Here is a 24,163-nt window from a genome sequence, read left to right as displayed (position 1 = left end):
GTTCCATAGAGCATCACCAACGAAGAATTGGTATTGAAGATGGACACTAAGAGCTGGAGTAGCTCAGCTTGTCAGGCAGCATCTCTGGAGATCATGGAACCAGCATCTGCAGTTACTTCCTGCACACGAATTCTCCTTCCGATTCCCACACTGACCTTTCTGACCTAGGTCTCCTCCATTGTCAGAGTGAGGCGAAACGCAAATTGGAGGAACAGCATCTCATATTTCGCTTGGGCAGCTCACAGCCCAGTGGTATAAATTTGATTTCTCTAACTTCAATTACCCCCGGCATTCCCTCTCTCTCTATTCCACCCCCACCCAAGTCGCACCAGCTTCTCGTTTTCACCCTACAAACAGCTAATAATTACCTGTTTCCTTTATCATCGTTCCTTTTTTGAATATATTTCATTCATTGTTCTTTATCTCTCTACATCGTCGTCTTTATCTCTCGTTTCCCTTATCCCTAACCAGTCTGAAGAAGGGTCTCGACCCGAAACGTCACCCATTCCTTCTCTCCAGAGATGCTGCCTGACCCGCTGAGTTTTACTCCAGCATTTTGTGTCTATCTTCGGTTAAACCAGCATCTGCAGTTCCTTCCTACATATACACTGACTGACATGTACCTTGTATCTTTACAGAGAATTCACGTCTCACAACGAACCCGTTTCTGGATTTGTGAACGGAGCTCTTTGGGTGGTAAAAAAACAAAACATAAGTAAAACGCGAGGGTCTTTTTCGATCGTGCTTTCACAAGCAAAACGCGCCGCGGCAGGATGTTGAAAGGATCAGAACACTGTTTTTCAAATCCAGATTACAGCTCAGCGCACGAACCGACCATCTCTTGGGATATCAATGACCCTAAATTGCCTCAGGTGAGAGAAACAGGTCACAGTTCCTCGGGGCAATCCGTAACCGCCTCTTTTATAAAGCAAGTCTGAAAAAGGGCCCCGACCCGAAACGTCGCCTATCCATGTTCTCCAGAGATGCTGCCTGACCCGCTGAGTTATTCCAGCACTTTGTGTTTATAAACTCCTCGGCTCCAAACACACCCGTCTTTCAATAAATGTCTCTCTCTCCCTCCCTCTCTCTCTCCCTCTCTCCCTCTCTCCCTCTCTCTCTCTCTCTCTCTCTCACACACACACACGCAGCTAAATCTTGGGGGATATTCACAAATAAACGAAATTTTGTTTGATTTGCGTCGCTGAAAGTTTTCAATCACAATTTCAATTGACGTTTCCCAAACCTTTTGATTTTAGCGCATCCAGCGACATTCGATTTAGAAAGTGAGTCTGAAGAAGGGTCTCGACCCGAAAAGTCAACCATTTCGTCTCTCCAGAGATGCCGCCTGTCCCGCCGAGTTACTCCAGCATTTTGTGTCTATCTTCAGTGTTAAAATAACCGTGCTTAATTTCAAGTGGTGTTATGCAAACAGCGAGAGCAGGGACATTTAAAAAGAAAACACACCAATACTATAGACAATAGACAATAGACAATAGACAATAGGTGCAGGAGGAGGCCATTTGGCCCTTCGAGCCAGCACCACCATTTCATTTCATTTCATTTTATTTTATTTCGAACATGTTAAAAGACATCAATTAAAAAACAAAATAAACAAAAAAACAGAAGAAATACAAGGAATTTCATCCATTACTTAACATGTGCGAAAAGGAGTAGGAAGAAGTGTGAACTTATTTAATCCTACCCCCATTCCCTAATCAATATTTATCATTCAATGTGATCATGGCTGATCATTCTCCATCAGTACCCCGTTCCTGCCTTCTCCCCGTACCCCCTGACTCCGCTATCCTTAAGAGCTCTACCTAGCTCTCTCTTGAATGCATTCAGAGAATTGGCCTCCACTGCCTTCTGAGGCAGAGAATTCCACAGATTCACAACTCTCTGACTGAAAAGGTTTTTCCTCATCTCAGTTCTAAATGGCCTACCGCTTATTCTTAAACTGTGGCCCCTGGTTCTGGACTTCCCCCAACATTGGGAACGTGTGGGCGGCACGGACTTGGTGGGCCGAAAAGGCCTGTTTCCGGCTGTATATATATGATATGATATGATATGTTTCCTGCCTCTAACGTGTCCAACCCCAATACAATACTTGTATTGTAATACAACCAAATTACACAGATTCACAACTCTCTGACTGAAAAGGTTTTTCCTCATCTCAGTGATAGCTTTAGAAAGACACAAAAAGCTGGAGTAAGTCAGCGGGTCAGGCAGCATCTCTGTAGAAAAGGAATAAGTGGTGTTTCGGGTCGAGACCCTTCTTCAGACCGTGAGTCAGGGGAGAGGGAAATGAGGGGGCTGCATTTAGTGACGGATTTCGTCAGATAAACTGTTTGCAACTTATGTCATCATCTGCACGTATTTGAGACATTTGTTCAATGAGAATCTCGCTTTATGGTCTTGCCGCGTTTTCCCGCTGGACCGAGCGACGGCGAGAGAAAAATGCATTTGTATCAAATGCACAGTCTGTTTGATTTCACGAGTCAGAAGTGTATAACTGTCAAATGGATCGGGAGCCGGAACAAATAAATCCTGCAGGCAAATTAACGCAATCGCACAACAAATACAATAATTTATCAGACACTCCTACGGCCACGGCCTTAGTGAAGCAGAGTGGCAATGAACTCGCTTCCAAAAGCTGCAATCCACTCAGGGTTAGTTTGGTTTTCGTTCCATTTTAGTTTAGAGACACAGTGCGGAAACAGGCCCTTCACACTAGCACTGTCCTACACACACTTGGTGACAAGTTTACATTTATGTCAAGCACATTAATCTACATACCTGTACGTCTTTGGAGTGTGGAAGGAAACCGAGGATGTCGGAGAAAACCCATGCAGGCAGGTCACAGGTACAACTCAAACTCCGTACAGACAGTACCTGTAGTCAGGATCAAACCCGGGTCTCTGGCGCTGCAAGGCAGCAACTCTACCGCTGATGCCCGGTCTTTTAGTTTATGTTTCGTTTTACTGTAGTTTAGTTTAGGTTTATATTTAGGTTCAGGTTTAGTTTTATTGTAGTTTAGGTTCATATTTAGGTTCAGGTTTAGTTTTATTGTAGTTTAGTTTCGTTAAGTTTACTTTAGTTTGGTAAGGAACTGCAGATACTGGTTTACACCAAAGATAGACACTGAGGAAGGGTTTCGACCCGAAACGTCGCCCATTCCTTCTCTCCAAAGACGCTGCCTGGCCCGCTGAGTTACTTCAGCTCTTGTGTCTAACGTTTAGTTTAGTTTCGTCTAGTTTAGAGATACTGCATAGAAACAAGCCCCTCGGCCCACCGAGTCCACGCCGCACATCTCTGGGGCGTGGGAGGAATCCAGCACCCAGAGAAAGCCCACGCTGGAAAGCCTGGGTCTGGCTTGTTTTACACAGCGGCTGCGGCACAGAGTTAACCCGCACAGATGACAGCCGAGGATGTGGTTGTGTGTCCGGCACTTTGGGCGGTAGGAATGAATAGCGAGGTATTCCACACCTGCCCGCACTGCAGGGCCATGCCAAGTGCAGCGGGCATCACTTGTTGGTGACACGCCTCAGGTAACATAGAAACATAGAAAATAGGTGCAGGAGGAGGCCATTCGGCCCTTCGAGCCAGCACCGCCATTCAATGTGATCATGGCTGATCATTCTCAATCATTACCCCGTTCCTGCCTTCTCCCCGTACCCCCAGACTCCGCTATCCTTAAGAGCTCTATCCAGCTCTCTCTTGAATGCATTCAGAGAATTGGCCTCCACTGCCTTCTGAGGCAGTGAATTCCACAGATTCACAATTCTCTGACTGAAAAAGTTTTTCCTCATCTCTGTTCTAAATGGCCTACCCCTTATTCTTAAACTGTGGCCCCTGGTTCTGGACTCCCCCAACATCGGGAACATGTTTCCTGCCTCTCGCGTGTCCAATTCCTTAATAATTTTATACGTTTCTATAAGATCCTCTCTCATCCTACTAAATTCCAGTGAATACAAGCCCAGTCGTTCCATTCTTTCATCACATGACAGTCCTGCCATCCTGGGAATTAACCTCGTGAACCTACGCTGCGTTCCCTCAACAGGAAGAATGTCCTTCCACAAATTAGACCGTTCAATCCGGCTGGAAAACAGCACCTATCCATATTCTGCAGGGATTCTGCCTGGCCCCTTGAGTTACGCCAGCGCTTCATATATCTTCTTTGCAATGTAAATCAGCACCTGTGGATAGTGAAAGGCCTGGATAGAGTGGAGAGGATGTTTCCACTAGTGGGAGAGTCTAGGACCAGAGGGCACAGACTCAGGATCAAAGGGCATACCTTTAGGAAGGAGATGAGAGCAATTTGTTTAGTTAGTGGGTGGTGAATCTGTGCAATTTTTTTGTCAGTAGATATTTTTAAGGCAGATTCATGATTAGTACGGGTGACATGGGTTATGGGAAGAAGGCAGGAGAATGGGGTTGTGAAAGATAGATCAGCCATGATTGAATGACGGAATAGACTCGATGGGCAGAATGGCTTAATTCTGCTGCTAGAACTAATGCTCATCTGCAGTTCGCTGTTCCTATGTCCAGAGGGTCGTTAGTTGCAATGCTCCCAGGTTGTGCAAGATCATGTTCAGAAACATCAATTTTAGTTTTCATGTCTGTACTATTGATGAGGAACAGGCACTGGTGATGTTTGGAATAGTGATACACCACCTATCCATGTTCTCCTGAGAGGCTGCCTGGCCCACTGAGTCACTCCAGCGCTTTGTGTTGTTTTTTAGAATGAATGTAAATAGCAGGGTGTGAAGGACCCGTTTCTCTGATGTATTTCTCTATACCTGTCTGACTCTGAAGACGCACTATTTCCCCAAAACATTTCCATTGATAGCTTGGTCCTAAAGAACAATAAAGGCAAACATAATAATACTGATTAGCTCTATCAGTTCCCTTTGATAAAGGCACTGCTGTGAACCACAGCATTTGTTCTCAAAGAAGGAAAGAGAACTGGGATACAAAATGGACACAAATCTCGTTGATAAGATATGAAGATAAAAGCCCAGTGTCTGTAATCATCAGATTAATTTTGTTTTGCAATGTAAAATAAAGTTATAGAGAGATAACTTCAATAAGGTGTTTAATAACATTAATGTGAAATCAAAAATATTTCCTCAAAATAAATATAATGACATTAAACACCTTATCAAAGCACCCTTTCTATAACTTTACAATAAGATTAGCATTCCTCATCCTTCTAATATAATAGCAAAAACAACACAACTTTGAGCCAGACATGTGGATTGGTAAATTAATTGGCCGGTGTGAATTGCCGCTGGTGTGTGGGCGAGGGGACAGTTGGCGGGATTGGCACCTGTATAGGATTAGTGTAGATACAGGAACTGCAGATGCTGGTTTACAAAAAAAGGACACAGAGCGCTGGTGTAACTCAGCGGGTCAGGCAGCATCTCTGGAGAACATGGATAGATGATGTTTCGAATCGTAATACATCACCTATCCATGTTCTCCAGAGACGCTGTCTGGCCCGCTGAGTTACTCCAGCGCTTTGTGTCTTTTTTTTTTAGAATTAGTGTAAATGGGTCGGCGTGAAGGACCTGTTTCCCCGATGTATATCTCTGCAACTCTGCCTCCAAGACACATTATTTCCCCTAAACATTTTCCATTGATAGCTTAACCGTAAAGAACAATAAAGGCAAATTATAATAATACTGATTAGCTCTATCAGTTCCCTTTCATAAGGACACTGCAATGAGCGGTTCTCAAATAAGGCAAGAGAACTGGGATACAAATGAACACGTATCTCATTGATAAGATATGAAGATAAAACCCCAGTGTCTGAAAACATAAGATTGATTTTGTATTGCAATGTGTAGTGAATACTTTAGAAAAGTATTTCCTCAAAACAAAATGTAATGATATTAAACACCTTAATGATCTTTGCCATATAACATTTTGTATCTTTTGACATATTATATTGTTAATAAGGTTCTTCAGCGTGAGATTATATAGTTTTTCCAGTCATGAGTTAATACACAGCGCCAGAGACATAGGTTCGATCCTGACCTCGAGTGCTGTCTGTGTGGAGTTTGTACGTTCTCCATGTGACTGCATAGGATTATTTCTAGTGCTCCAGTTTCCTCCCACATCCCAAAGACAATTGAGGGTTGCACAGAGGCACAGTGGTAGAGTTGCTGCCTCACAGCGCCAGAGACCCGGGTTCGATCTGACTACGGGTGCTGTCTGTACGGAGTTGGTATGTTCCCCCTGTGACCGCGTGGGTTTTCTCTGGGTGCTCCGGTTTCCTCCCACATTCCAAAGACGTACAGCTTTGTAGGTTAATTGGCTTCGGTAAAATTGTAAATTGTCCCTGGTGTGTGGAGTATAGTGTGCGGGGATCACTGCTCGGCATTGACTCAGTAGGGCCGAAGGGCCTCTTTGTGCACTGTAAACTAATCTAAACTAAAATAAATCATACTAAACTAAAATAAATGAGTGGATTTTTAGGTTAATTGGTCTCAGCAAATTGTCCCTCGTGTGTAGGGAGTGGACGAGAAAGTGGGATAACATAGAACCAATGTGAATGGGTGATTGATGGTCGACGTGGTGGACCGAAGGGCCTGTTTCCGTGCCGGATCGCTAAACTGAACATTATTAAAGTCAACATTAACAAAAGTGAATCCATCTGGTTGATTTTGGCAAAATGAACAACATTATTATGACAAATTCTTCAAAGGAAGTTGCTTCAAGCAGCTTGAATCACTCCAGATGGGCACACAGTGTTGGAGTAACTCAGCGGGCCAGGCAGCATCACTGGAGAACATGGATAGGTGACATGGCGAGTCGAGACCCTTCTTCAGACTCCAGACCGTGGGTGAAATTTCAAAGGTCGTTATTGTCTTTAAAAAAATGTATTTGTTAATTCCTCTTGGCAGGATGTGCTTCAATTGGATAGTTTCCAGGAATGGACGGATTCCTACGTGAAATTCGTTTACTGTGCGGATGATAAGAACGCGCAGAGGCATCAGAGTGGATGGGCGATGAGGAACACCAACAACCACAACTGCCACATCCTGAAGAAATCCTGCCTCGGAGTCATGGTTTGCATCAACGACTGCTCGCTGCCTGACGGCAAAAAGATTTATCAGAGACCCGCCATATGTGACAAGGCACGGCAGAAGCAGCAAAGTGAGTAAACATCCCATCTTCGCATCCAGGCACAAGGAACTGCAGGTGCTGGTTCACACGAAAACAAGATGCAAAGTGGGTGGAGTAACTCGCGGGTCAGGCAGCATCTCTGGAGAACACCGAGCAGTGAAAGGCCTGGATAGAGTGGAGAGGACATTTTCACTACTCTGAGAGAGGCTAGGACCAGAGGCCACAGCCTCAGAATAAAATAAAGTGCCTTTAGAAAGGAGACGAGGAGGAATTTGTTTAGCAGAGGCTGGTGAATGTGTGGATTCCATTGCCACAGACGGCGGTGGTGGTCAAATCATTGGGTATTTTTAAGGTGGCGATTGACAATTTTTTGATTAGTAAGGGTTATGTGGAGAAGGCAGGAGAATGGGGTGAAGAGGGAAAGATAGATCAGCCATGATTGAATGGCGGAGCAGAATCGATTACATTCCTTTGACATGAACTTATGAACATGAAAAGGTGACATTTCCTGACTTGAAACATCATCTATCCTTGTTCTCGAGAAATGCAACCTGACCCGCTGAGTTACTCCAACACTTTTGGGTGTGTCTTTTAAACATCTTGTCATCCGTTTCCTTATCCATGTACGGGAAAATATCCATTGAGAAAGTGGCGATAAACGTGTAATTCTGCAATTCACTCATTTCAAATCAGAGTCATAGATAGTCATACAATGTGGAAACAGGCCCCAACTTACCCACGCCAACCAACATGACCAATCTACACTAGTCCCACCTGCCTGCGTTTGGCCTATATCCCTAAACCTGTTCTATCCATGTATCGTTCTAATTGCTTCTTAAACATCCTTGCCTCAACTACCTTCTCCGGCAGCTCGATCCATACACCCACCACCCTTTGTGTGAAAAAGTTACCCCTCAGATTCCTATTTAAAAAAATTACTTTTACATTTTTTTTAATTATCTGCGAATTAAATTTATAAAATTGAGTTCTATCTATGTTTGGTGTATCAAAATATACCAGAGATACTAGAGTGGTGAGAACTTTCTATGGGAAGAAATAGGTGAGATTAATTATTTTAGTTTAGATACACAGCGCGGAAACAGGCCATTCGGCCCACCGGCACTCCCCATACACCAACATTAAACTTTAAAAACCTGAAGGCTTTTGTAAATTTTAGGATGGATGGGAGTTGATTTTGTATAAAATGTCAGGAGTGCCATAACCAAACAACATTGTGTTTAGTTTTGCGTTCCCTGTTGCGGAAAGAACATTTAACAGTCGTCGTGTACAGCAATGACTTCATCAGACGTCACCAGGAACTTGCCGTTTTAATTATTTGTGAATTCAAAAAAAATTGTTTTGTTGAATATTGAATGAATGTTTGATCTGAAGTCAAAGAAATTGTCCCATGATTATGAAAGGGAAATTAAATATATTTCTTTTGAGAATTAGATTTAATGGAAACAAGTTAGAGCGAGTTTAATGTGGAAACAAGGAACTTCAGGTGCTGGTTTACAAAAAAATGACACAAAGTGGTGGAGCAATTCAGCTGGTCAGGCAATTGCTTATTTTGATTTAGTTTACTGTATTATTGTCACAGGTGCATTTGAAAAAGCTTTTCTGTCGCGTGCTAACCAGTCAGTGAAAAGACTATCGAATCGAGCCGTCCACAGTGTGCAGATACAGGATAAAGGGAATAACGACTAGTGCAAGGTGAAGTCTAGTAAAGCCCGATTAAAAGTCCACCTCTGGAGAACATGGATTTGTGACGTTTTTCGACCAGAAACGGCACCGACCCACGTTCTCCAGAGATACTACCCGAACCGCTGAGTTACTCCAGCACTTGTGCGTGCTTTAAAAAAACATCTTATGGTGGAGCAACTCAGCTGGTCAAGCGTCATCTTAATTCAGTTTAGTTTAGTTTATTATTGTCACGTGTACTGAGCTATAGTGAAAAGCATTTCTACTGCATGCTAATCAGTCAGCGAAAAGACCATACATGAATGCAATCGAGCCGTCCAAGGATGAGAGGAGATCTTATCGAAACGTATAAGATTATTAAGGGGTTGGACACATTAGAGGCAGGAAACATGTTCCCAATGTTGGGGGAGTCCAGAACAAGGGGCCACAGTTTAAGAATAAGAGGTAGGCCATTTAGAACTGAGATGAGGAAGAACTTTTTCAGTCAGAGAGTTGTGAATCTGTGGAATTCTCTGCCTCAGAAGGCAGTGGAGGCCAATTCTCTGAATGCATTCAAGAGAGAGCTAGATAGAGCTCTTAAGGATAGTGGAGTCAGGGGATATGGGGAGAAGGCAGGAACGGGGTACTGATTGAGAATGATCAGCCATGAATGGCGGTGCTGCTCGAAGGGCCGAATGGCCACCTCCTGCATCTATTGTCTATTGTCTATTGTCTATTGTACAGATACAGGATCAAGGGAATAACGTTCAGTGCAAGATCAAGTCCAGTAAAGTCCAATTAAAAGTCCACCTCTGGAGAACATGGATTTGTGACGTTGCTAGATCAGAAACATCACCTATCCATGTTCTCCAGAGATGCTTCACGACCCGCTGAGTTACTCCAGTACTTTGTATGCTTTAAAAAAAACATGTTATCATCAATTTTCTTATCCATGTTTGGGGCAACATCCATTGAGAATGCTGCTAATATTGTGTTTCTATGCTTCATTAATTCAGCAGTGACTTCATCAGATGTTACCAGGATTGGAAAACTGCTATTTTAATTGTGAATTCAGAAATTTTATAAATTTGTGGAACATGAATGAATATCACCTTTTAAAAAAGAATGGTTGATCTGGAAGGCAAGGAAATTGTCCCAGGGTCATGAAGGAAAATGCAATTGCTTTCTTATCAGGACGGCACGGTGGCGCTGCGGTAGAGTTGATGCCGTTGATGCCTTACAGCGCTTGCAGCGTCGGTGACGTGGGTTCGATCCCAACTCCGGGTGCTGTCTGTACGGATTTTGTACGTTCTCCCCGAGACCTGCATGGGTTTTCTCCGAGATCTTTGGTTTCCTCCCATACTCCAAAGACATACAGGCTTGGAGGTTAATTGGCTTGGTCTAAGTGTAAATTGTCCCTAGTGTGTGTATCACTGTTCAGTGCGGTCTCGGTGGGCTGAAGGACCTGTTTCTACGCCGTATCTCTAGAGTAATCTAAACTAAAGAAGTAAAGGAGATTTAATGCAAACAAGCTATAGTAGATAGAAGGTGTGATACAAAAGGATTGATGAGTTGTGAATTGTGAAGCTGGAAGAAGGAATCTTCTTCACATATCAGCTTATAAAGAGTGTAAAATGTTATATGGACCAGGAACGGAACAATTAAATTCTTCACATACTCCAAAGGCATACATGCTTGGAGGTTAATTGGCTTGGTCTAAGTGTAAATTGTAAGTGCAAAGTGGTCTAAGAAAATAACTGCAGATGCTGGTACAAATCGAAGGTATTTATTCACAAAATGCTGGAGTAACTCAGCAGGTCAGGCAGCATCTCGGGAGAGAAGGAATGGGTGACGTTTTGGGTCTGAAGAAGGGTCTCGACCTGAAACGTCACCCATTCCTGCTCTCCCGAGATGCTGCCTGACCTGCTGAGTTACTCCAGCATTTTGTATGTATATATGTATATATATATATATATATATATATATATATATATATATATATATATGTGTGTGTGTACTATGTTTACCATATTCCATTGTGCTGCTCCAAGTAAGAATTTCATTGTTCTGTTTAGGACATATGACAATCAAACACTCTTGACTTGATCTTCAGCAAGTGGAGGGATATGGATCACATGCAAAGGAGATTAGTTTAACTTGGCATTATGTTTGGCACAGATATTTTGGGCTGAGGAGCCTGTTCCTGAGCTGTGCTGTTCTATGTTCTATGTTATCATCTCAGGCCTCAATGGTTAAAGCCTTACTTGAGAAATTACCTTTGGTTCGAGACACTCCTGCCAGGGGAAATGTCATCCCTGCATGTTCCCTTACGTAAGAACATAATGTAGATGTTCGTAGGTTCTAGGAGCAGACTTCGTTCACCAGCCATGATTGATTGGCGGAGTAGACTTGATGGGCTGAATGGCCTACTTCTGCTCCAATAACTTATGAAGTGGGGGACATGGGTGAAACCACCACAATGTGCACTGCAAACTGGATGCAAAGGGACTAAAATTCCTGTGTCCAGCGAGAGACTGGGTCTCTAACAGTGGATGTGTTGGTAAGAACTGCAAATGCTGGTTTAAATCGAAGATAGATACAAATTACTGGAGTAACTCAACGGGACAGGCTGTATCTCTGGAGAGAAGGAGTGGGCGACTTTTTGGGTAAAGACCCTTCTTCAGTCTGAAGAAGGGGCTCGACCCAAAACGTCGCCCATTCCTTCTCTCCAGAGATGCTGCCTGTCCTGCTGAGTTACTCCAGCATTTTGTGTCTATCTCTTACAGTGGAGGCAGTTTCTGTTGCCTTGACCAATAATCCATGGTCAGCATTGTTGATACAATTGTACTCTATTGTAACGCAAGGACGACACAGTGGCGCAGTGGTAGAGTTGCTGTGCAAGAGACTTGAGTTTGATCCTGACTATGGGAGCTGTCTGTACGGAGTTTGTACGTTCTCCCTGTGCTGCCTGGGTTTCCTCTGGGTGCTCTGGTTCCCTCCCACACCTCTGACATATAAGTTGGTTGGTTAATTGGTCTCTGTAAATTAATCGGTACGTAGAAGAATCTGGGGTGCGATGATGAGAATGTAGGGAGATAAAAAACATGTAGGATTAGTGAAAAGGTGGTTGATGGCTGGCGTGGACCCAATGGCCGAAGGGCCTGTTTCCATGCTGTTTGACTCTATGGTTCACATAGAAGTCACTTCCAAAGAAACTTGCACTTTGTTTTTTTGTAAACCTGTCAGTTTTGTTTTACTTTTGTACACCTACACCACTAAAGAGAGAACAATACGAGTTGAACACTGCCACAGTCAAGGATGAATGAAAATTTGAATATTAAACTTATGTGCAAAACGCATTTGCCTTGATAAAAAATGCTCAACATTTAATTGTATTACTTTAGCAAAAGGAGAGCTGATGGAGATAGGGTCAACATGGAATACATTTGAGTTTGAATTTAGTTTATTGACTAAGGTACAGTGTAAAGCATTCCTTGCATGCTAACCAGTCAGCAGAAGGACAAAACACGATTACAATCGAGCCATTCACAGTGTACAGATACAGAATAAAGGGAATAACGTGAGTAACGTTTAGTGCAAGATAAAGCCGGTAAAGTCCGATCACAGATAGTCTGAGGGTCTCCGATGAGGAAATAGTTCAGGATCACTCTCTAGTTGTCGGTGCGATTGTTCAGTTTACCTGCTAACAGCTGGGAAGAAATTGTCCCTGAATCTGGAGGTGTGCGTTTTCACACTTCTATACCTTTTTCCCGATGGGAGAGGGGCGAAGAGGGAGTGGCCAGGGTGCGACTCATTCCTGATTATGCTGCTGGTCTTGCTGAGGCAGCGTGAGGTGTAGATGGAGTCAATGGTAGGGAGGTTGGTTTGTGTGATGGTCTGGGCTGTGTACACAATTCTCTGCAATTTCTTGCGTTCTCCAGCATTTTGTGTCTATCTTCTATATAGAAATGTAGAAACATAGAAAGTAGGTGCAGGAGGAGGCCATTCGGCCCTTCGAGCCAGCACCGGCATTCATTGTGATCACATCTGATCATCCACAATCAATAACCCGTGCCTCCCTTCTCCCCATATCCCTTGGTTCCACTAGCCCCTCGAGCTCTACCTAACTCTCTCTTAAATCCATCCTGTGATTTGGTCTCCACTGCCTTCTGTGGCAAAGAATTCCACAAATTCACAACTCTCTGGGTGAAAAAGTTCCTTCTCACCTCAGTTTTAAATGGTCTCCCCTTTATTCTAAGACTGTGGCCCCTGGTTCTGGACTCCCCCAACATTGGGAATATTTTAGTAATATACAAGAACAGGGTGGCCGTTGGGCCCAAAGCTCTCCTGCATTGGTCTAGCATGCTCCCCTCCCCCACAAAATGCTGGAGTAACTCAGCGGGACAGGCAGCATCTCTGGAGAGAAGGAATGGGTGACGTTTCGGGTCTTGACAAATTATTATTTGCATCATTCCCACTCTCTGATTAACATCCTGTAACCTGGTCTCGACCGGAAATGTCACCCATTCAATTTCAAATTATTTTTTTCCAATTAAAAATACTTTATTGGCATGATAAGATACATAATTATGTTGCCAAAGTATAGAACATAACATACATATTTAAAATGCATGAATATAAAGACAAGTATACAATGCATGGGTCGATATGCCCCTGTGTATATATATATATATATATATATATATATATATATATATATTCACGCAATACATTTATAGCCTTTTATTGATTGCTACTCGTTCTTGCAGTTGTAAACAGTACAACAAGGTAGCACGTTTAGTAGGTCGATATTAATTTCCTCAGTCAATTTATGTATGAGTGTATGTGTACACGTTGGTCATTCACTGTCTCTCAGGTTGTGGCATGCTGTTACATATTGTGCGCCAAGATGTGCCGTATTTCCTTCGCCAAGAATTATCCTTAGTTCATTCCATTCCTTCTCTCCAAAGATGCTGCCTGTCCCACTGAGTTACTCCAGCTTTTTGTGTCTATCTTTGACTATTTAAACCAGCATCTGTAGTTCCTTCTTGCATATATATATATATATATATATAAATAATTCCTCATTTGAACTGGAATACAATATCTCAGCATATATGTAACTTTGTCCATGGGTAAGGCAAGAAAGTAAACTGAAGTCGACAAGTCCTTGAGAAGTGTTCTTGTCGTTACAGAGAAGTGCTGTCCACACTGCGGGGCTGCCTTGAACCTGTTGCCATGCCGAGGGCACGGGGGATACCCTGTCACCAACTTCTGGAGACACGAAGAAAAATGCATCTTTTTTCAGGTTGGTGTCACCCTCTTTACTAAAACACATATGTCAAATACACTTAATCGTGGATAAAAGTATTGTTCACTGCCTCCCCCTCCCCTCCAATATTCCTCTGAAATGTTCATCTTTAAACACTCTCTATATAAATTTTCTCCCTGGATTTCTCTAGTTAAAACCATGATTGACTGCGACTCTTGCATTTATGTTCCCAAGGGCTTAGCAGTATGGAATTATGCTTCATCCTCGAGAGGTCTTTCTGCTCTTGAGAACTGCAGTTTTAAAAAAAAACCTGCACCTCACCTGACATGACAAATTATTATTGGCATAATTCCCGCTCGTTGCTTAACATCCTGTGACCTGGTATGTGCAGGTAGGACACAAAATGCCAGAGTAACTCAGCGGGACATGCAGCATGTGTAGGAGACCCATGTGTAGGAAGGAGCTGCAGATGCTGGTTTATACTGAAGATAAACACAAAGTGCTGGAGTAACTCAGCAGGTCAGGCAGCATCTCTGAGGGAAAAGGATGGGTGATGTTTGAGGTCGAGACCCTTCATCAGACCCAACCTACACATCGGTTACCACAAGCATCCACACACTTACTGGAGGGATGCTTGGTCTGTTAACATTTTTGAGAAAACCAGACGACTGATGCAAATTGAGGCACTGAAAAGACCGAGTGGCTTTGTTTATTTGAATGTATTTGAAGGATTTTGAGAAATGTTTTTCATTGCAAAACATGCTACAACAAATGAAAAACACCAATGATCCAATGATACTTTATTGCCACATGTATTTAGGTGAGGTGAAACACTTTGTTTTGCATACAACCCGGTAAAATCATTTAACAGACCTCACCTGGTCCACAACTGTCGCCATGTTTTGGGGCCGACAAAGTTACAGCAGTTCGGTGAATAGTTCCATCTACTGCCTGCAGCCCGCACGTGGCCACACCTCAACCTCCCCTTCATTCTCGGCCGCCCTCCTCACTCGGCCCGACAACTACACCACAGTCCCAAGCCACCATCTACTTTCAATGGAGACCCTCATACGACCTTTGATTGGACTTTACTGGACTTTACTGGACTTTATCCAGCACTAAACGTTTATCCTGTATCTGTACACCATGGGCAGCTCGATTGCAATCACGTACAGTCTTTCCGCTGACTGGAGAGCACACAACAAAAAGGCTTTAATAGACAATAGGTGCAGGAGGAGGCCATTCGGCCCTTCGAGCCAGCACCGCCATTTAATGTCATCATGGCTGATCGTTCACAATCAGTACCCCGTTCCTGCCTTCTCCCCATACCCCCTGACTCCGCTATCTTTAAGAGTTCTATCTAGCTCTCTCTTGAAAGCATCCAGAGAATTGGTCTCAACTGCCTTCTGAGGCAAGAATTCCACAGATTTACAACTCTCTGAGTGAAAAAGTTTTTCCTCATCTCCGTTCTAAATGGCCTACCCCTTATTCTTAAAGCTTTTCACTGTACTTCGCTACACGTGACATTAAATTAAGTTCACCAAATTATAATCCCATAAACGAAAGAAAAAAAAATCTTTTGTGGACATTGGACTGGCAGCTGATAGAGACGTTGCCTCAAAGCACCAGTCAACCTGATTCAAACATGACCTGTGGTGCTGTCATGAGGAGTTGCACGTTGTCCCTGTGAACGTGTGGGTTTCCTACGGGTGATTTGATTTCTTTCTACATCCCAAAGTAGTGCAACTTTCTCCTGGTGTGTAGGTGAGTTGTAAGATATTACGGCAGCACATGTAAATAGAAAACAAGCACAGGTTTTCAGTACACGCTGTTGCCTGTGTGGTTCTTCTTTATTTTACAAAAGTAAGCTGTGCATACTCGCACGTATTCACGAGACTGATAAGATAATGAATATATCAAATGTCGCAAATCACACCATTCTGGTACTCAGTTTGGTTTAGTTTAGAGATACAGCATGGAAACAGGCCCTTCAGCCCACTGAGTCCGCACCAACCAGCGACCCCCACACATTAACGCTATACTACACACACTAGGGACAATCTACACTTATACCAAGCCAATTAACCTACAAACTTGTACGTCTTTGGAGTGTGGGAGGAAACCGAAGATCTTGGAGAAAAACCTACGCAGGTCACGGGGAGAACGTACAATAACCCACACAGACAGCACCAGTAGTTGGGATTGAACCCGGGTCTCCGGCGCTGCAAGCGCTGTGAGGCAGCAACTCTACCGCTGCACCACTGTGCCGCCCTTAAAGTTACATTTACCATTATATGTACAATCGTATACAATCAGTAATAATGGAGAAAATCAACAGAAACTTCTAAAATATGCAGTTGATGAAAATGGATGAAGAATAGGTTACAGAGAAACGTGGTGGGAACTCTATAAGCTTCACACACTGGGTTAGCTGGAATGGGCTCTTTCACCATATGAAACTACAATGCGGAGCATTTTGAGTTCTTTTACAAAGTTAGGATAATATGTAAATACCTTAAGTTTAGCTTGGTTTAGTTTAGTTTACTGATAACAGTGCGGAAACAGGCCCTTCAGCCCACCAAGTCCATGCCGACAAACGGTCCCCGTGAACTAACGCTGCCCTACACACATTAGGCCAATGTACAATTTTACCCAGCCAATTAACCTACAAACCTGTACGTGTTTGGAGTGTTGGAGGAAACCGGAGCACCCAGAGAAAACCCACACAGGTCACGGGGAGAACGTACAAACCCCGTACAGACAGCACCCATGGTCAGGTTCGAACCCTGGTCTCTGGCGCTGTAAGGCAGCAGCGCTACCACTGCACCACCGTGCCACACTTGTTCTTGCTACGCCACTAATTTCAGAAAACTGCATTGGAGAAAGGCATCAGAACACACTATGCAAGGAGCAGGCAATTGGCGACAATTTCCGAATTTCCATGTTGAACTGCATATTTTAGAAGTTTCTGTTGATTTTCTCCATTATTACTGAGACCATTGATAACTGATTATTTCCCATTGTAAATTCCAGTCATTTAGTTGAGGACCTGCATGCATAAGAGTCCTTCGTGTCATTTCTACGGTTGTGGTTTAAGTTCTTTAAAGATGTCAGTGTGCCTTGCGGAAACTAATAGATGCAAATCATTTTAGCACTAAAAAAATTGCACATTCTTTAGTTGAACATAGTGTGTCATAGAGTGATACAGTGTGGAAACAGGACTTTTGGCCTAACTTGCTCACACTGACCAACATGTTCCACCTACACTAGTCCCATCTGCCTGTGTTTGGCCCAACATCCCTCTAAACCTGTCCTATCCACGTACCTCTGCTTCTTAAACATTGCAATAGTCCCTGCCTCAATTACATCTTCAGGCAACTTGTTCCATACACCCACCACCCTTTATGTGAAAAAGTTACCCCTCAGACTCCTATTAAATCTGTCACCCCTCACCTATGTCGTCCGGTTCGCCATTCCCCCACTCTGGGCAAGATTTACTAACGTCTACCCGATCTATTCCTCTCATGATTTTATGCACCTCGACAAGATCACCCTTCATCCTCCTGCTTCCCAAGTAATAGAGTCCCAGCCCGCTCAACCTCTCTGTATAGCCCAGACCCTTGAGTCCTGGAAACATCCTCGTAAATCTTCTCTGTACCCTTTCCAGCTTGACAACATCCTTCCTATAACATGGTGCCCAGAACTGAATAAAATACTCCAAATAGAGCCTCACCAACATCTCATATAACTGCAACATGAAGTTCAACTCAATATTCTGACTGATGAAGGCCAATGTGTCAAAAGCCTATTTGACTACTCCATCTACCTGTGATGCCAACTTCAAGGAACTATGTAGTTGAACAAAGTGTGTTCTTGTACGTCAGTGAAGGGTCTTCCACTGTTTCTTGCATATGAGTAAAGGAACTTTGGATTTCTTTCTGGTACATCAGTGACTAGTCCAGTTTAGAGATACAGCACAGAAATAGGCCATTATTGCAACAATCTCGATTCCCCCCCAAAAGAAAACATTCTTGGCCTGGGAGAGGGATTTGGTGGTTTTATTCAGCCCTGAGATGGTGAGCCTCCAGATGAATGTTACATCTGCAAATTCTTTGACATTTAAAACTAGGAACACCATCCAGACTACAGCAGGTAGTTCAAACGTGACCCCGTCGTCCATTTCTGTGACGTATTCAAGAGAGTCAAGATTCAAGAGTGTTTTATTGTCGTCCCAGATAGAACAATAAAATTCTTACTTGCAGCAGCACAACAGAATATGTAAACATTGTACTCTGTAAACAATATAATAAACGAGAAAAAAAATCAGTGTATATATACACACACACACATTTTATATATATAAAATATATATAATTTACATATACACATACATACCTAAACACACACATACATACATACATACATACATGTAGGTTAATTGGCTGGGTAAATGTAAAAATTGTCCCTAGTTGGTGTAGGATAGTGTTAATGTGCGGGGATCGCTGGGCGGCACGGACTTGGAGGGCCGAAAAGGCCTGTTTCCGGCTGTATATATATATATATGATATGATACACATACATACTTATACACACACATACACCATACATACTTATACACACATACATACACCATACATACTTACACACATACATATACATCATACATACTTACACATACATACAAATACATACAAATACATACTTATACACACACGCACACACACATACATACTTATACACACACACATATACAATAATAGTGCAAAAAAATGTCTCCAAGTCTATGTAATTCAGAGTTTATTAGGAGGTTGTAGTGTTTCATAGCCTGATGGCTGTCGGGAAGCTGTTCCTGAACCTGGACATTACAGTTTTCAGGCTCCTGTAGCTTCTTCCCAATGGCAGTGGTGAAATGAAAGTGTGGCCAGGGTGGTGTGGGTCTCTGATGATGTTGGCTGCCTTTTTGAGGCAGTGACTCCTGCAAATCCCTTCGATGATGGGGAGGTCAGTACCCATGATGGACTGGGCAATGATCACCACTTCTTCCAGTCTTCTTCGCCCCTGGGCGTTCGAGTTGCTGAATCAGGCCGTGATGCACGTGCACTACATTTTGTTTTACTGGGCAGGCTAAAGGTGTGCATGATCATCCGAGACCAGAGACAAAGACAGAAGCTGAAGCAAGGAGGTCCATCAACAAAAAGAGACCATACACGGAAAATGGATGTTATAAAGACAAAAGGGAACTGCAGGTAAGTGTGCATTAATGGTGACTGCTTGGGAAAGGTGAAATGGATATGTGCAGACATAAGCAACCAGATCCACATAGACATTTTAGGGAAAAAATGATCAAGTCAGGCTTGGTTGAGGCAATGATTTCAAGTTTCTTTGAAGGAACAAACCTCTTGGCCTTCATATTCCACGTGTCCAAAAGCTTAAAGACCAAAGCATTTATTGTGTTGTGGAAAGTTAGTCCAATCTCATTGATCTGTACAGCAAATGCTAGTGCACAAAATAATTTAAAACTTTGGAGAATTTAATTTTTTGAAATATTCAGCATGCAATTACAATCTGTGGGCATTAAATCTTTTTCAGGCTCTGGACTTTCAGAAAGCATTTGATAAGGTCTCACACAGGGCAAAATTAGAGCACATAGTATTGGGGATAGGATATTGATATAGATAGAAATTTGGCTGACAGGAAACAAAGAGTAGGAATTAACGGGTTCCTTTCAGAAAGGCAGGTAGTGACTAGTGGGGTGCTGCAAGGCTCGGTGCTGGGATCGCAGCTGTTTACAATATATATTAATGATTTAGATGAAGGAATTAAAAAGCAAATTTGCAGAAGACACAAAGCTGGGTGGCAGTGTGAACTGTGAAGAAGATGCTATGAGGATGCAGGGTGACTTAGGTAGGTTGGGTGAATGGACAGATACATGGTAGATGCAGTATAATGTGGATAAATGTGAGGTTATTCACTTTGGTGGCAAGAACAAGGAGGCAGATTATTATCTGAATGGTGTCAAGTTAGGAAAAGGGGAAGTGCATCAAGGCCTGGGTGTCCTTGTACATTAGTCACTGAAAGTAAGCGTGCAGGTACAGCAGGCAGTGAAGAAAGCTAATGGCATGTTGGACTTCATAACGAGAGGATTTGAGTATAGGAGCAAAGAGGTCCTTCTGCAGTTGTATAGGGCCTTGGTGAGACCACTGCAGTTTTGGTCTCCTAATTTGTGGAAAGACATTCTTGCCATTGAGGGACTGCAGCGTAGGTTCACGAGGTTAATTCCCGGGATGGCGGGACTGTCATATGATGAAAGAATGGAACGACTGGGCTTGTATTCACTGGAATTTAGAAGGATGAGAGGGTATCTTATAGAAACATATAAAATTATTAAGGGATTGGACACTCCAGATGCGGGAAACATGTTCCCAATGTTGGGGGAGTCCAGAACCAGGGGCTACAGTTTAGGAATAAGGGGTAGGCCATTTAGAACAGATGCGGAAACACTTTTTCACCCAGAGAGTTGTGAATTTGTGGAATTCTCTGCCTCAGAAGGCAGTGGAGGCCGATTCACTGGATGCATTCAAAAGAAAGTTAGATAGAGCTCTGAGGGTTAGCAGAATCAAGGGATATGGGGAGAAGGCAGGAATGGGGTACTGATTGTGGATGATCAGCCATGATCACATTGAATGGCGCTGCTGGCTCGATGGGCCTGCTCCTGCACCTATTATCTATGCATCCATGCCAAACACTAATTATAACTTCCTGGCAATGTGTTCTGTAAATGGCTGCCATAATTCCCTTTCAACAAGTAATAGCCTAGGGCGGCACAGCGGTAGATTTGCTGCCCTACAGCGCCGGAGACCCAGGTTCGATCCTTTCTACAGGTGCTGTCTGTACGGAGTTTGTACATTCTCCCTGCGAGCGCAAGGGTTTTCTCCGGGTGCTCCGGTTTCCTCCCACACTCCAAAGACGTACAGGTTTGTAGGTTAATTGGCTTCTGTAAATTATCCCTTGTTTGTGCGTGTTGGATTGTGTAATGGGCCTGTCCCACTTAGGCAATTTTTTAGGTGACTGTCATAGTCCTAGCAGGTCGCCGAAAACTCCCCCTGTGACAATGTCTAAGGCAAGCTACAACAACCTACCACCTAGTCGACGTCAAGCTACTGACAACCGGCGACCCAATCGTCACGAGTAGGACGTCCACCTACGATAACCTATGACCACACAGGCGACAACGTACAACAACCGAAGTCAACCTATGTCCACCTGTGACAAGCTACGACCCTGTCCGCGACAAATGAAGACAATTCACGTCATTTTGGCCTCCGGTTTTGACGCCGGTACCTGTCGCTAGTTGACGTAGGTAGTCGCCAATGGAATTCACCGAAGTCAGCACTGGCGACAACCTACGTCACCTGGCAACAACCTATGACAGCATCTACATCAGGAGACGTCAAGCTACACTCATTGGCGTCAAACCCATTGTCGCTGAAAATCTTTCAACATTCTAAAAATCCAGTGGCGACCAGAAAGACACTACGACACTTTGGAGACAACTCACGACCATACAGGCGACACCCCGACGACCGTGTGGCGGCAGCCTAGTCGCCTGTAGTTGCCTAAAAAATTGCCTAAGTTGGACAGGGGTTTTAGTGTACAGGGATCCGCACTGTATCTCTAATCTAAACATTGAATGACATGCCAAATCTCTTTAAAATCTTGGAAAGTAGAAGTGTTTACACGCTTTCTTCAGGTCATCTGAGATATTAACACCCGAGTATTTTAATTTTCAAACACTCTCCACCCCTGAAAACTGTCTTGTGAACTCCTGACTTCATCTTCTGAAGTCAACAATTACTTGGTTTTGTTAACAATTGATTTAGTCAGAGGGTGGCGAATCTGTGGAATTCATTGCCACAGACGGCTGAGGAAGCCATCAATGGCTATTTTTAAGGTGGAGACTGATAGATTCTTGATTTGTAAGGGTGTCAGGGGTTATGGGGAGAAGGCAGGAGAATGTTTTTTAAGAGGGAAAGATAGACCAGCCACAGAGTACACTTGATGTACCAAATGGCCTAATTCTGCTCCTAGAACTTATGAACTTACAACGAATGAGACCAGTCAACCATGTGCTCCATCACTTTCCTGTATGCTGCCTCATCACCACACATGATATGGCTAACAACCAGGGAGTTGTGGGCAAATTTGTGGATGGCATTGGAACTATTTCCTCACAGTCATGGATGTAGGGAGTGGAGCAGGGCGGCTAAGCAAGCGACATTGAGGTGAACCTGATGGTCCATGACATGTTGATCCCCTTCCACACTGAGATCTGCCGATGAGGAATGTCACGGATCCAGTTGCAGAGGTGGGTACAGAGGTCCAGGTCAGGGGTTGGTGAGCATGTGCGTGGAATGTTGAGCTGTAGTCGATGAACAGCTACACGACCTGTGTATGTTCCAATTATACAGATGGGCTGGAGCACAGTGGAGAGCTAGTAACATGGCAACCGCTGTTGACCTGTTGAAACGGATCCCGATTATAGGAGCAGAATTAGGCCATTTCAGCCCATCGAGTCTACTCTGCCATTCAATCATGGCTGATCTAGCTTTCCCTCTCAACCCCATTCTCCTCCCTTCACCCCATAATCCCTGACATCCTTACTAATCAAGAATATGTCAACCTCCACCTTAAAAATATCCATTGACTTGGCATCCACAGCCGTCTGTGGCAATGAATTCCACAGATTCACCACCTAAGAGATTCCTCCTCATCTCCATTCTAAAGTTATGTCCTTTTATTCTATGGCCTCTGGTCCTAGACTCTCCCACTAGTGGAAACATCCTCTCCACATTCACTCTATCCAGCTCTTTCAATATTCAGTAAGTTTCAACGAGGTCTCCCCCTCATCCTTCTAAACTCTAACGAGTACAGGCCCAGTGACTTTAAACGCTCATCATATGTTAACCCAATAATTCATGGGATCATTCTCATAAATCTCCTCTGGACCGTCTCCAAGCCAGCACATCCTTCCTCAGATATGGGACCCCAAAACTGCTCACAATACTCCAAATATGGTCTGACCATCGTCTTATAGAGCCTCAGCATGACATTCCTGTTTTTGTATTCTAGTCCTCCCAAAATAAATGCTAGCATTGCATTCGCCTTCCTTACTGCCGATTCGACTTGCAAATTAACTTTTTGGGGAATCGTGCACCAGCACTTCCAAGTCCCTTTACACCACTGACTTCTGAATTCTCTCGCCATGTAGAAAATAGTCTCCACCTTTTATTTCCAAGGTCACTTCTGGTTCCAGGAGTTGAGTTGCGCCTTGGAGTTCTTTTACGTGAAAGGTAGCTTTTAAGTTGAAGTTGTCATTAAGATAAATTGCGTAGCAAATTATTAATTGTTACTTTTGTTTCTTTTCCCCCAAGTCATTAACAGGCATAACTGATTGTGAAGGAGCTCAGGCAACATTTACCTCCAACAACAGAAGCATTTTCTCCAGTCTCTATGTCAATGGAAACCTGGAAGATTGTTTTGCACTGGAGAACGTTCCCGGCAATCAGTGCCTGTCGTACACCAATGGCCATGACTTTGGAAAGTCGACCTACCTTTACGATCCTTGTGAAATGGATATTAGCAGATTTTACAGCAGGTGTGCACAATTTAGTGGGGGGTGTCAATATCCTGGGAACCACAGTAGCCCCGGAACAAACTGCAGTACAAATTTTGAGTGCGGAGAGTATCCCAACTGGAATAAAATTCCTTCAGGGAAGACTGCTTACAGCAATTCTTTTATCAGATACTCTCAGGGTCCGTCAGAGACTGGCAATGAAGCTGTTAGCCCCAAAAACCTACGCGATCCAGCGCAGCACGTACAATCTGCAGTAAGCAACGTGAACAAAATGGTCTACCAAACCTCAAAGCCCAATCTAGATGAATACGGAGATTATGTATATGACGCGATGTTCCTGCAAAATCAGAACGCCTACATACCTGCGACCATGTACCCTGTGTAGGGGTCTACCACCAAAAAGATTAACCGGACTAGGAAGCCTGGAAGAAAGGTGCCAATATCGC

General features: G+C 43.5%; 1 protein-coding gene across 1 annotated transcript; it reads left to right on the top strand.

The window, feature by feature from the left end:
* The first annotated feature begins 773 nt into the window (after positions 1-773).
* Positions 774-24,102, top strand: LOC144593874 (chorion-specific transcription factor GCMa-like). Its single transcript, XM_078399998.1, has 5 exons — positions 774-872; positions 6,909-7,161; positions 14,007-14,119; positions 19,207-19,329; positions 23,515-24,102. The coding sequence occupies exons 1-5, from the start codon at positions 774-776 to the stop codon at positions 24,100-24,102; spliced, it is 1,176 nt and encodes a 391-aa protein (XP_078256124.1).
* Positions 24,103-24,163: the final 61 nt, after the last annotated feature.

Source organism: Rhinoraja longicauda, chromosome 5 (genome assembly GCF_053455715.1).
Source record: "Rhinoraja longicauda isolate Sanriku21f chromosome 5, sRhiLon1.1, whole genome shotgun sequence".
In the NCBI taxonomy this organism is placed as follows: Eukaryota; Metazoa; Chordata; class Chondrichthyes; order Rajiformes; family Arhynchobatidae; genus Rhinoraja; species Rhinoraja longicauda.
Note: the sequence above shows the minus strand (reverse complement) of the source record. Positions and strands in the feature narration are given on the sequence as shown.

Coding starts and splice junctions, on each gene's coding strand:
- LOC144593874 (XM_078399998.1), top strand. CDS start 774: ATGTTGAAAGGATCAGAACACTGTTTTTCAAATCCAGATTACAGCTCA. Junction 873..6,908: donor ATGACCCTAAATTGCCTCAG/GTGAGAGAAACA, acceptor TCCTCTTGGCAG/GATGTGCTTCAATTGGATAG. Junction 19,330..23,514: donor AAGACAAAAGGGAACTGCAG/GTAAGTGTGCAT, acceptor TTTTCCCCCAAG/TCATTAACAGGCATAACTGA.